A 14502-nucleotide genomic window follows, 5' to 3' on the forward strand; every position below is an offset into this window, starting at 1 on the left:
TTCTTTCTTGTCTTCTGAACACAATTTTTCAAGGCTCCAGATGACCTTTTCTTTACAGTGCTAATTCCTTAAACCTATAATTTTCTGTTTCCCAAATTCACTAGGGGATTGAATCACACACAGTGGGCACCTGTGAAGAAATCATATAGAGGACTTGCACCCAAAATGTTTGCTTGTGCTGCACCATGCAGCCTGAGGAGGCTACTTCATATGAGACCATCAAGGCACCTTCAGTTACAGCTTGGTTGAAGTCTATGGAATGAACAAGGCAAGTCCTTCTGGCACCTAAAAAACAAATCAAGCAAATGAAAGTTCAGGAGGACCTTGTCACAGCCCAGACTGACTGCTCTGGGGTAGGAATGAGATGCAGACAGACTGGCACACACACACGCTTGCACGTGTACAAACACAGCCAGGACTTTCAAGCACTTTTTTCCACTGATGCTCCCCTGGCACAGGGAGCAGACGCAGGGCTGGGATGCACAGAAGGATGACAGCCAGTGGCAAAGCATCCTGCACCGTGTGACCTTTGCCTGCTTTCTGCCCTCAGTGCGGTCTGTGGCAGCCAGGTGGGAGGAATGGCAGTGCCACTGGTTTTCACAGAGTGCAGGCTGTGATGCTACACGAGCAAAGTGACCCAGAACATCACTTCCTCTGCAAATCTAGAAGCTCCTGCCCCCCCGTGCAGCAATATCTGCTTCTACCCACCATGACGTAAGAGCTGAGCTACTACAGCTCCACTCACTTCAGAGCAGTGCTACTGATCCTACATCAGCTGAGGATCCCACTGCAGGCATTTCAGGCTTGCCTATTCCACCTGTACCTCTTTTATGGATCCTGCCTAAAGCAGGTGGCACAGAACCTCCCTCCAGGGTATAGCTGAAGGCACAAACAGAGTTGTCACAGCAGCACTCACAAGAGACAGTGGGCAAGTTTTAGACAGGAACAATAAGGTATTAAAAAATATTTACTAGACTGAGAATCAAGGAAAGACTGTAATGATGCAACCTGTACCTTTGGTTAGCCACTTAACTGGTAAAATGTATTTAATGGATTCCATAGAAATGTATTCTATGGATTGGCAAAGTGGATAGGCAAACCAGGAACTCACATTCCTTTCAGACAATAAAAAGCAGTGAAGGTTTTAGCCCTAGGAACAAAACTTCATTGTGTGAAAACTTCCTGGCCCCCAAGTCCAAGCCACCCCAAAGGATCTGCCCTTTATTTCTGTGGTATTTATCAGCTAACCCAAATAAAAAAGCTGGAAGACAATAAATCATCCCTTTTTTCTTTTTTTTCTTTATTGCTCTTTACCTGGGGAGACTCCAAAGCAGCAGGTATTCTGGACACATTGCAATTCCCATGCAGCCACCAGGGTTCAAAGCCAATGAACATCTTACATAATCAGGCTCACCCATCCCAGGTGAAAAGTTCTGCAGTGCTTCCACCTGCAGAGGCTGCCCAAACCAAAGCACCAGGCTGTCACCAGAGCAAAGTGCAGCAAGAATAAAGACTCACATTTTTTCATTGTTTCTTTTAGCACATACAACACAGTGCAAAAGTCTTTTCTGAATTACAATTTTTTATTAGATGAACACAGTTTAATACATAATGTGTACATGACCTAGGATGCAACATGCTCCCTCCCCTACAGAGTTACAGAACATTGATGCCATGAGGGGGAACAGCAGCTCTGCATTTGTGACCTCCCAGGGGTGTTACAGGGGTGTTTGTGACCTCCCAGGGGTGGCTGGGAGTGGAAGCTGTGCACACAGGTAGGTCTACACAGGACAGGATGACACACATGAGGAGGAGGGAAAGATTAGGAAGAAGGGAGTAAGCTGGATCTGCCCTGGCTGAAGGACTGCTCTCAAGATGATGTTCTCTGTTCTCCCTCCCAAATTCCTTAGGGAGCAGGAGGGTGAAGCATAGGCCATGATGCAGCTGGAGTCCTGGAAAGCAGTGCTGGGTGGTGTCACACATGGCACTGCCAGCCAAGGGCCCCTGTGAGAGCCACTGCTCAGGGTGCCAGAACAAGCCATGGGCCATTCTGCACTGGGTCTTCCACTCCTGCTCTCTGTGCAGGGTGAATATATGGGGTTCCATCCTCCTCCCACTCCACTCCTCCCATTCATGCCAAGATCTAGTGAAATCAGTGAATAAGTCACTGAAGATTAATGAGATTTGGCATCTTCTTGGTGATCACTCCACTCTTGCACTTCTGTGAAGGGCCACATGGTCCTGCTTCTGAACCATGGTATTGCCTGAATAGGACACCTCAAATAAATGGCCTGATGATGGAAAAGGACAGAGAGGGACAACCAAGAAATCCACTGAAAGCATGGCAGCTACTCTTCACTTTAGTGAGTTGGGCTGCTCAACATTAGAATCAGATACTTATCTTAAAGTAAGTGTAAACTTATGGGCTTTAGTCCAGATTCACGTCCCTTGGAAGGTTTGATTCTAAATAGTCAACAAAAAGGAAAAAAAAAAAAGTCACCTAGGAAAAATCAAGAGTTCAGAAGACTCATCAAAAACTGTTTCAGTCTTACAAAGCATGTGCCTTTTGACTCAGGCCTCAAAATAAATTTACTGTGTTATTAAAAAAATAGCAATATAGAAACTACCCCTTTCTCAGTTCAAAGTTTAAGCACATCTAAGAAGACCCTACAGAAACAGTCCTTTTTCTGGCAAGGCACTATCCAGTAGTGTGTGGCACAAACAAAAATACCTCTATCAAAGCCACTGATACAGTGAATGTGCATGTGCACGTCAGCCCACACAGCAACTTTAGCTAGGTACAAAGATTAACATTTTCACTCACACTGCTCTCCATTTTAGAAAGTGGGGTAGTTATCAGTATTAGATAGAAATTGGGATCATTTGGTTCTTAAGCATAACTTTGTATGTCAAAATTTTAAAAATAATTAAGGATTTCCTATTTCTTTCAATAAATGTCTCTAGTTTCCCCAGACCTTTTCAGTTACCTGATAGTTACATTTCTTTACTACAAAACTGATTTAAAAAATTCCAGATCATCTTGCATAACAAACTAGAAGTCTACTTGCTTTAGTTACAAAAATAAGGCTGTTGTACAACAGACAAAATTCACATCCAAACATATATACTTCTTTTTTTTTTTTTTTTTTTTTTTTAACTAGCCATTTATAATTCAAAAGCACATATTCTAAGGGACTTACACTGCCAATCCATACAAGCAAGCAGGATATCTTTGGAGCTAGTGTTGCCCTCCATACAACTGATTATGCCCACATGTGTGCTCCGAAATGAGCCAGGTTTACTTAACAGCTGAAACAAGACTAACTCTCCACTAAATGAGAGCCTTCTATTCTACAATTATCAAAATTCAAAAGGAGGTTTGTGAAACTGATTTCATCCCTGGAGAAATCAGTGTGGTTTTTCCTTTCACATCAGTAAGCCTGGGATTTCACCCAGGATTACTCATGTGCATATGCTTACACACTTCAGTACATTTTTCAAATCTGGGACTTCAGGCAGTTCTCAAAGTTTACAACGTATCAAGTACATGATAAATCCAGGATGGCTTCTCTGTAATCAACTGCAAAATTACATAAACTTATATCTGTATTCATTTACAAAGTTAAATACTTTTTTTTAAGAATAGTTATATTGAACTTGGTGAAGTTAACAATGTATAATTACACCTCATGTCATATTTCCTTCCTATAGTTCAAGTCTCATGAAAATATGGGATTGGTTACAAGAATGTCACAGTACCTTAGCACAGACAACATAATTCTTAAAAATGCACATACATATATCAATGCCCGTTCAGGATTCCTCTAGAGAAGGTGCTCTGGCAAAGATTTGGACCAGTAAATACAACCATGGACTTCAAAATCTGTGTGTGCTCTTGCTCCATCTAGCCCTTTAGATGAACTGAGGAGCCAGGTTTGTTCAGTCAGGTAAGAAGAAGGCTAAGAGGTGATCCAGTGGTAGCTTTCAACTATCTTGAGGCCATTAAAGAAAGAATGGTGCCAATCTGTTCTTGAGAGTGCCAGAAAAACACAAAGCAAAGGCAGCAGCCTCAAATTAAAGCCTAGGAGTCAAAGCTGGACTTCAAAAAATAAAGTTTTCACTAGGAAAGCACTGCAGCAATGTCACAGATTACCTAGAGAGTTATGAGATCTTCATCTCTGGATATTCTTAATGCTCTGCTAGACCAACCCATATCTGATCCAAGCTAGTGTGGTTCTTAGGCCTGATTTTGACAGTGCTGGACCAGATGACCTTCAGTTGTCCCTTCCAGCTGACATGTCTAGTACGCCATGGTTACTGATGTCAACAGAACAGGTGATTTTTTTTCACAGTGTTGCTTTTGTTGTGGTAGTGTTGCTTTCTGACACTTTTTACAAGTCTGGCTTCCTTCAAACCACATGGTCTGAGTGATGCTGTGATTGCAAAGAAGCTTTTCCACACAGGGTTGTCTTTCATTCACCCAAATACATAAGGACATTCACTGTGATGGCACTACCTCGCCAGTATGAAATCCCTTGAGTAAAAGCTACATTACAGGGTAGGTGTTATTTATGTAGCCAGACTTGATTCAAAATGCATAATGCAATTTTACTTCTGTCTAGAGTGCATTTTGTAATGGTTATTGGCAATTCATGGGCCTAAGTTCTGCTATGTGGATCAAAGCAGTCCCACTGGAATAATCTCTACCTCCTTTACTTGGCTCCTGTTGCTCAGCTGAGCAACCCCTGTTGCCTCATTCAGCAAAGCACACACTCAGCTTTCTCACTGTCTTGGAGGCACCTCCACATGACCACATCTGGGGATACAACCAGGACAACAGATAGGCAGGTTAGGCATGCTCTTGAACCACAGTGGAGTGTTTAACCATCATGGGACTGAAACCTGGCTCTCAAAGCATCCCCCTGACTCTCATGTGGCTTGTGGTGGAGCTGTGTGTTATTGAAGGTAAACTGAAGGTTTTGGCAAAATTTCATTTTAAGACAGTCCAACTCTAGAGCTCCAACACTGGGTGTTAAGACTTTCTCAGTTAAGAAAGAACTTCATATTATCATTAGCTAAGAGACCCCTTTAGTTCTTCAGAACTCCCCAGTACCACCAAGTATTTTACTGAACATTTCACCTGCATTGGGAAACATGTCAAAATATTTCACTTTGGCACCTCCTTCATGATAGCAACTTGTTTTAAACAGTCAGTTGCAATGTGCATCATTAGACAAATCAAGTCTTCATTAACAAGATTAGCAGCCCATGTCTCTTAAAATAACCATGATCTAGAATAAGCATCACAGTAAATAAATGTAGAGGAAAAATACAGCAGTTTTTGGCTTAGACTGAGATCTCAAGATTGATACTTTTTATCTTCTGGATCATAGCCAGCCCAAACATCATAACAACCACCAGCACTTTAACTATCATGATGAGCTAATTTGAACTACAGTAGTGGGAAGAATTAAAAAAGGTAAGGAATATGACTATATAAGTATACCCATGAGTGATAGAAGCCCTACACTTCCACTCATTCTCAAACATACGTGTCTGTTAGAATATCAGGGCCAGTTGCAAAAGCAATCCAAAGACAAAAGTGAAACATCAACAGTGAGCATTTTTACAAAGGAAGATGAGTAGCCCAGCCTTAATCCTATTTCATATGAGTGTTATTAGCTCCACATTATTGGAGAGCACCATCTCATGGCAAGCAGACTACTACTAATGATACATGTTTGCTCTATCACAGTGATCCATTAGGGAAGCTGTTATGTGCTGAAGAACAGAGTCATTCATTCAGGAATGTGCTTGTTGATACTTCATGTGGGCTTTCTAGGGTTCTGACTCCTATTGAAAAAAGAAAAAATAAAGAGTATTATTTATTATTATTAACATAATATTGATGTTATGAATACATTTTCATCTCCTGTACCTGTGACCTTTGCATATAAGGTGACCCTAACCCTGGACCACAGAGGAGCTGAGGATATATCTCTCTGAAGTACCACCAGACTGAAGCAGGAATTTTATAGAGACAGCCCTCCAGGCCTCCAACATCATATTTTCTAGTAACAGAGCTGCATAGAAGCTGCTATTTCAGATTGCTTCATAACATCATCTTTTTCCTAGGACATGCTCTCCGAGCTATAAAGTGAGGCAGGCTGCCAAAATAACCTGTTTCTGTGGTTCTCTGCTGAGGCTCCTTCCTACTCCTGTCCCTCAAGGGGTCCAGAAATAAATGAATTCCTGGCAGAAGAAGAACTCTATAGATACCCAAGAGCTACCACCCAGGCCTGAAACAGTACTAGTACCAAATATATCTATACAGTATCCAAAGGAAGAAAAATCCTCCCCTATGTATCTGATCTACTGCAAAAAGGTGTACCGTGCAGCCTGTTTGAACAAGTGTCCAGATTTCCACATGGCAGTAAAATTTCCTCTATTATACTGCCCTCAACAGAAAGATGTTACCTGGCTTTGTGTTTTGGCCTGTATATATGTGTTTGCTAAAACTGAATTCAAAAAAGTTAATATAACTTCTGACTGCTCCAGCATTTCAGCATTAAAAAAAAAAAAAAATTAATGCCTAATGAATAAAAATGCTGAGCTATTATGCCAGGCTGCAGATAGTCCAGTGATCAAGATCCTAGTTTTGTCTCCTTTTATAATTAAGCCAGTTGCTTGCAATTTAGATTGATCATGTGAAGGAGAATGTAGTCTTTAAACTTAGTTTATCTACTGTCCCAAATTACTCCCACATATATGCTTGTTTTCATTTAAAATGCTTTACTCTCCTTACAACCATTTTGATTACTTCATTAGCATGAAGCTGATATGGACAAGGTATGGATCAGAGCAGTAGTGCATCCAAACACACAGGGTTCCTTCCACTCAAAAACATTCAATCTCAACATTTCAAGAGTTCCATGAAAAATCTGCAATACTACACTGACCTTTGATGCCAAAGTTGGTTTCAGTCCAAGAAAGGAGAACACAGTGTTGCTCTCCTTTGATTCAAAAAAACCATCGTAATCCTAGAGAATTAAAAGAAGATGAGTCAACATTCGTATTCATATTTTCCTAATTGATATTACCACACCTTGTATTAGTCTAAAGGGTGACATGTAATAATGCTCAGAAAAATATTGATACTTACCCCTGTTCTCCTCTCCAAACCTAAAACCTAAACTGCAGTGATATCACAAACTACAGACTACAGCGGCAAAGAAAACCACATCAATTCTCTAACTTCAGCATCTCTCTGACAGAAAAGTATAAGCATGTACCTCCATCAAAAGAAACTCTATTGTGGGTATATTTTAAAGGTATGTAAGTGCCTGGCAATGCAATAAGTTTCTGACCGGGTTTTTGTCTTTTAGCAAACAAAGTACTTCCTAACATGGAAACCCCCAAGAAGTCTTAAGGCAGATGAATTCCTCATTCCTTCTGTGGTAGAACACAGATTTCATCATCATTGTATCCCTTGAAATCATCAATTATATCTCAGTCTTGAACAACAACATAGTTAAATATGTTACCATAAATAAACTCATTATATATAAAGATAAATAACAGGCTTCATTATCAAGTTACTTTTAGGAGTTTTGATCTCAAAGTGTTACTACTACTTTTATTGTTTTGGTTATTACATTGGACACCTGCTACTCTTGTATCATCAGATGAGCTGACAATACTCAGTTTTCAAGGGGAAAAAATAGGGAAAATCAGAGCACAGTTTAGTGAATGGATTAGGCACATGGCAAGAAGCTTCATGTGCTCCTCATGGTTTGGCAGAGATTTCTTCTATGACCACTAGCAAATGATATAGCCTCCAGCTTAGACTCTTTTCCTCCACCACGTAATTGCAAAATGGAAATATCAATCCTTACTTAACCACTCCTGACATGTAAAATACTCTGTAAATGTTTGGAAATTTCAGGTATGTGCTTATCACTTCATAGCCATTATCTTTTAAATATTCAAGATTAGTAGTTATGCTTAACTTGAAAGTATTCAACAAGATACTGACTGTGCACATACATGCTTTCAATATAGAACAATAACAGGCAGTCTCAGTGCCTCCACATGATTCCCATCTGTGCAACAGCCATTCCCAATGCACCTGACCCCTGAAGTTAGCACTTCTTTGGCTCCTAAGATCTATTCTCCTTACTTTTTGAGAGCTCTTCTCTCAGTGTTAATTTGTCCTGGATTTGGCTGGGACATTAAGGTGCTTTCCCTGAAATTAGACCTCAATTTTCCCCCAGCAGCAGCTGCTTTGCCCACTTGACTCCATCCACTCCTGCATTCTCTTGAACCTCTAACTTCTCGAAACAGCCCACAATCACAAGAGACCAGGGGCAACAAACAGAAGCTCTAACTGAAAAGAAGAAATCTTTCTCTGTCTTGGTTAGTCTTGGAAGGAAATCACAGGATATGCAAAGATTAGGAACCTTCTTTTATCTTTCAAGCAGATTGCCTAACCAATATTCATTTGTGTTTACATTTTGGCTTCTCAGATCCTAAGCAAGAAGCAAAAGTGGTCTGGGAAAGCTTTCTGCTTCCCAGGATTCCTTTGGATTTTCACAGTGTAGTGTGAATCCCCAATAGCTCTTCATTCCACCTGCCAGACCCAACTATAAGATACACCAAATCATGTCCTTGCAGAAAAGTGACAGGTATTTCATTAAATAACTTTGTAAGGAAAGAGTGTGCTTGTAGATAAAGAATTAACTTCTCTTCACTCTTTTTTTTTTTTTCCTCCACCAACATAAATTGATTGTTTGGAATGAAAATACATAGACACCATAGCAAGGATAATACACCTCCCATGAGATCCATAACTATTCTGCAGGTGAGTGGAATTTCTCCTAAAACCTTTATGATGCACTAGATGAAGATGCTTTTTCAGCATTTTAATAATGATGTACTGCTATATCAGTGTGAACTGGGATGCTCTGCAGATGCATAATTATTCAAACAGCCTCAGCCCCCCCAAAAACACACCCCATAGCTGCACAGGGGCAGTTTCCCAGCCTGACCCTCTATAATAAAAGCATCTGTGAAATGCACACAGAGGCCAGCAGGAGTATATAATGGTCCTCAGATATATTAGCTAACGTAAGAAGAAAAAGTAAACCTTCTTAAGATGACTTTTTGTTGTTTTCTTCTTAAAACATGGCATATGTTAACTTACGAATCAACCAAAATTTCCAATTAATTACCAGAAAGTAAATCCAAGTAAAATAGGCAAATCAACTAAGCCATGATGTAAAATGAAAGATTACTGAAAGGAATCCCAACATTGCCATGGATTAAAAAGGGACAACATAATCATTGAATACCTAGAGGAGCAATAAATACTGAAGCTCTGCAGAAAGATGTTTGATCAGCCCTTGACCCCTAAGAATGAGACTTCAAAAACTGCATGGACACTACTAAACGTGAACAGGTCTGTTCTGACTCTTCTAAAGCAGATGAAAACCCATGAGGGACACGGGCTCTATGAGCAACACACGAGAAGACAGCGCATGATCTACCTGAGAAATAACCTCCATTTGCTCCACTGGGTTCATCGACAAGTGAGTCACACTGTCTCTGGAGCTGAAGGTAGGGCAGCACTGGATGAGTACAACCCACAGGAAGAAGGACCCTTTCTTTAACATCAGGGCCAGTCTAAATTGCCTGAAGATGCCCATTACAGCCCTGTAAACTACCAGCAGCCAACCTGCAAGCATGCAGCTGTTGTGGCAGACACCTTTTTGGGTCCCTGCCAAGAGCACTCTCCCTCCTAAGCACACGGCCAGTCTTCACTAACCCCCAGACATTTCTTTCTCTCAACAGTTTGTCCAAGGAAGGTTCTGTGTTTGTTTGGGTGAAATCATCATCTCCCAGCACCATTTTCAAGTTCTGGCATTCTCCTGAAGTCTCTTAATCCCAGTACTTCAATTAGATCTAGAAGTATCACTACTCTAAGACGATGTTTTTTTCACTCTTTGTTAATAAACAGGTAAGCAAACAGAGCAGAGAAGGACTCAGAGACTGAAAATAACGTCATAAGGAAGTAGGCTGCACCTGTGGCTCTGACAATGACTTTGACATTCAGCTAATCCACCAAAATCTGTGAACATCTGTTTAACCTAACCTCTGTAAAGCAACTTAATAATAAAAAGCTGTTTTCAAGTAATAGTTATTTTACTTTCAGAATTACCAAGTCCTGATTTAGTATTTAGTTTTTCCCACATTTTTACTGATTAACAAACCTGGATTCACTTACTGAAAAAATTGTGAAGGTTAAATGGTGAGCTAAACTGAGTAAGCCTGTGTTTGAAAGAGCACAAAACCCAGTGGATTGCTTCATTTTAGAAGGACCTGAATATTTAAGAACCTCAAGAGATTATCCACCAGAAGCAATCTCCCTGATATTTTGAAATATCTGCATTGCAAAAACGTATTTAAATGCTATTGACACGTACTTTCATGGGTGGTGGGGGAGAAGAAACATCATGCTTTTTTAGATATAGGAGATTTTAAATAGGAGAATTTTCCTAGTGATGTCTGCAATTAAAACATATGATCTCAAAATATTCAAATGTGAAACAAAAAATGTTATAAAAATGCATAATAGTCCTCTAAAATTTTTAAGAAATCACTTTAGCAAAGTAGTTTCTTAAGGGTTTATTGAGAAATATGATCTCAATGACTCAATGGCTGTGCTTTGGCATGTGGTAGGAGTTCAAAGTGGGCATCCATGGCTTTTCCTGTAACACAGGCAAGATAAAAGATGCTCCAAAAACACCCTGCCTTTGATCTTACCATCAGAAGGAGAGGAAGTCTGTGCAGATTTGGTCCACATGTAAAGACACTAAAACCATGGGTGAGGACATGAAAATTATTATCTCAATAAAGAACATCACACTGCTACCAGCAGTAGATGCAGAGGCTGAAGAAGGAAAATCGGGCAAGTTCAGTGAAAGCTGAGAATTTCATACCTAGGCAGGAGCCCAACTCCAATGGCGACCCAGTGGGTTCCATTTGGGAAAACTCTCTGGCACATTTTCCCTCCCACAGAGGAAGGACGCCACCATTCACTGGTTTTGGCAAGGCAGTGGTTCCCTCTTTCTGCACCATGCTTCACCACCAGCAGCAAGTTACCACAACCCTCTTGTCACTGTCCCAAGCAGCTCTACCCAGGCAGTGCTGTGGCTTCGCTGGGATCAGTGGAGCAGTGCTGTCCTGCCCCTGTGCAAGGAAGTGGCTCCCACTGACAATGGAAGGCACTCAGAGAGCAGCTGTTAACCTAAAAATACACAAGTATGGCAAGCTGCTACCCACTGCCCCACTTCAAAAGGCAACTATGTGTACAAATATAATTTTAACTGTGGCATTTTAAATTATGAAGCTTGGTGCTTTCCAGAGCTGCTAATCACACTTCACTAATGTATAAAATTCTGGCAACATCACTAGCTGATTAAAACTGACTAAAAACTGAGTACTAAAACTAGTAGGACATGGAGACAGTGGACATGAATCATCAGCGATGCAGAGATGCTCAATCCCTCTGGAGAAGTTGAAAAGCCAAAAATACAGATGATAAATCCCACAACCGAGGGTATGAAATGTTACCAAGAAAGATGAATGTCAGGAGAAAAAAATTTATCTCAGGATGGTTTGAGGGGATAAAGAAGGGACAGAAGGATAAAGAAGGTAAGAAAAAAGCTATTTCAACATAGAAAGGGTTTTTTAACAGGATAACAACTAGCTGACTGCTTCAGGCATGGCTCCTCACCCTTAAAGTTGGTGGCAGGTCCTGCACCCACCATGTAACCTGAGCAGGATACAGCCTCTGTGTTTTAACACCAGAACAGTTACAGCTCAATATGCTCAATGAGCTGCTAGGAAGTGGATTAGCTGACCTAATAAGCTCTTGCTTTGTTGAAAATAAACTGAAGCCACTGTAGGTGAGCTACTTGTCTGTAGCTCACCTATAAACAAATAAAATCTTGTTGACCTTGTGTGGCCTAAAGCTCTGCTTTGCTTTCCCAGCTTCTGCTGAGTGACTCTAAACTGGGATAGAGAGGCTAGCTGTGGCTGCAAAGGTCTTCAGGACCAAAGTTACCCCAGAGGATAATGGGAGGAAGGCCAGGAAGGCTGTGAAGCTCACTGTGGTGGCAGGACGCTTGGTACTAGATGACACATGGAATCCATTTCCAGAAGATGCTAAATGTTTCCCCAGAAGGTTCAAGTTCATGAAAGAAAAAGATAGTAAGAATTACTAAATATGTTAAAGTGACATTTATTTCAGAAAAATAACTAGAGACAAGGAAAATACTCAAGCATTTTATATCTTGACTTGCTTGTGGTCTTTCCTAGGCTTATGGCCACAGCTGGGACAAAACTGGGCTTGATGGACCTTCAGTCTCACACATGTAAAGCCATTTATATTAATCTTAAGGTGTACCATACACAAAGTTTTAAAATTATGATAGAATCAGAGAATTACTTGGGTTGGAAGGAACCTCAAAGAAAGTTTCAACCTCCAATAATCAGCAAAGCCAAGTGATGTTGTCCATTAAGTAGGATGATAAAGGGGAAAAAAAATAAACCAAAACTACCCAAGCTTCCAAGCCTCACACTTACACAGCTTTGTTTTTAAAATTTGAATCTTTGTAGTTTATCCTGAAACTAAGAGGTGCTGTGGCTGCTTTGCAGCTCTTTAAAACCAGATCAATCAAAGACAGGTGAACTTTGTTAATGTCTACATTATGCAGAAATCCCAAAGATTATCCACTGCCCAAATGCTACAGAAAACTAGCCTCGGCTTAGTCTCTGAGACACTGGACAAGCATTCAGGAAATCTGACACAAATGTCTTAGGTCCTTCTGGCCTTCATGTGGGTTTTATGCCAATTTACTACAGTAGGAAAACCACTGGTCCTTGGGAATTCTCTTCTCTTTAGAAATCCCACTTCCAGGATAGGTTCTCTCAACAGCAACTGCCGAGTTCACAAAGCTCAAGCTGGCTACAGCACTAGCTGTATCCCAGCCATGATGATCACTAGAGTTTCAGTGTGCTGTATTCCTGGTGCTGGGAAACCAGATCACTATAGTGATGTGATTACAGACACTGCCATGATTAATTTGGCTCAGGATTTTGTTAAGCAGGTACACTCAGGCTTGTTTAAATAAACACTGTCACTGCTGGGAGAAACTATTTACTGCACACCAAAGTTAAAACTGGAAGTTCTACAGATCAGCTTAAATTATTATTTGGGCTTCAAGGAACAAAACAGAAGCAGGAAGGCATTGGTTCAAAGTAAAACATTAACACGAAGTAGATTTCACTTACAATTAGCAATTATACCTTCATTACTGCACTGAAATGAGGACAACATTACATCTAATGAAGTTTCAAAGAGAGTAACTGTGAAGAAAATTTTTTCCAGTAAGTTTCTTTAAACAAGCAAGTTGGTTTTGTTGCTGTGTGCTTTTAGTTGGCAACAAGAGTGAGCTTGTTAAACATCTCAGACAAATCTTTATTGCTTACCACACCAAGAAGCAGAAAAACAAGAAACCCACCTAAATGTAGCTTGCATGGCTATTCCTACAGATTGTTAAAGTGCAGTGATTATTGGACAACACAGATCACTCCATTGGCATGCTGTTCAAATCCATTTCTCTTTGTCACTAATTTTAATATAAGATTATGATCTCTCCATTCTTATAAAAGGGGCAACATAACTGGTCCTTCAGGTAACAGCGAGGAACTCATAATTTAAACACATTGAATCAGCACTTGGCTACTGACTGAGTTAATACTGTATGCCATTGAGAAGGAGCTGGTAACATCCTCCCTGAAAAGGGCAGTTCAGTTCTCCAGAACAGATGACATTCATTTACTGATCAGATTAGGATTACAATGGAAAACTCTTACACAGCACAGCTCTCCTTGGAGAATGTGTGTGCATGTGTGAGTCTCTTCTAATATTATATAAATATACAAATAAAAGAAGATCTTGTCTGCACAACACAGGACAAGCTAAACATGACTGTTTTCGTTACCTCACCTTCTGATAAGATCTCTGCACAGGATTTTTAAAGAGCTTATAGAATTGACCCTACAAAGCAACTTGTTACTCCTCTACTAAAGGCCAGATGTTTATTTCGGTAATCTGTTTAGTTGTAGCCTTCCAGAGACAAAGGCTTTAATAAAAGGGAGCAGATGTCAGCCACAGCTCTATTGTTTGGACAGTACATGACAAACTCAGGCTGATGTGATGTTTGCCATTCATGCAGCAATGGTGTCAGGGTACACAGACCAACTATCTAAGAACTTATGTCCCTCACCTCCAAGGCAGGGAGTCCAAGTGCAGCAGAACTTCCCCTAGACAAGCACTGAAGGCCTCGAATCTAGTGCCCAATGCCTCCTGGGGTAGGGGAATATTCAGGGGAGTTAGTGGCACAATCCATAAGTATTATGGATGGCAACAGCTATCAC

At 40.6% G+C, this 14502-nt stretch overlaps 1 protein-coding gene across 1 annotated transcript in view; it reads right to left on the minus strand.

Annotated features, from left to right (window-relative positions):
- Positions 1-1564: 1564 nt before the first annotated feature.
- SH3BGRL2 (SH3 domain binding glutamate rich protein like 2) overlaps positions 1565-14502 on the minus strand; it is a 38958-nt gene continuing 26020 nt past the window's right edge. The window contains exons 3-4 of the mRNA XM_069011275.1: positions 6960-7040; positions 1565-5853 (exon numbers count right to left, since the gene is read on the minus strand). Coding sequence (XP_068867376.1) covers positions 5839-5853; positions 6960-7040 — 96 coding nt within the window. The 3' untranslated portion in view covers positions 1565-5838. The remainder of the gene's footprint in view (positions 5854-6959; positions 7041-14502) is intronic.

Source organism: Aphelocoma coerulescens, chromosome 3, assembly GCF_041296385.1.
Source record: "Aphelocoma coerulescens isolate FSJ_1873_10779 chromosome 3, UR_Acoe_1.0, whole genome shotgun sequence".
Lineage (NCBI taxonomy): Eukaryota > Metazoa > Chordata > Aves > Passeriformes > Corvidae > Aphelocoma > Aphelocoma coerulescens.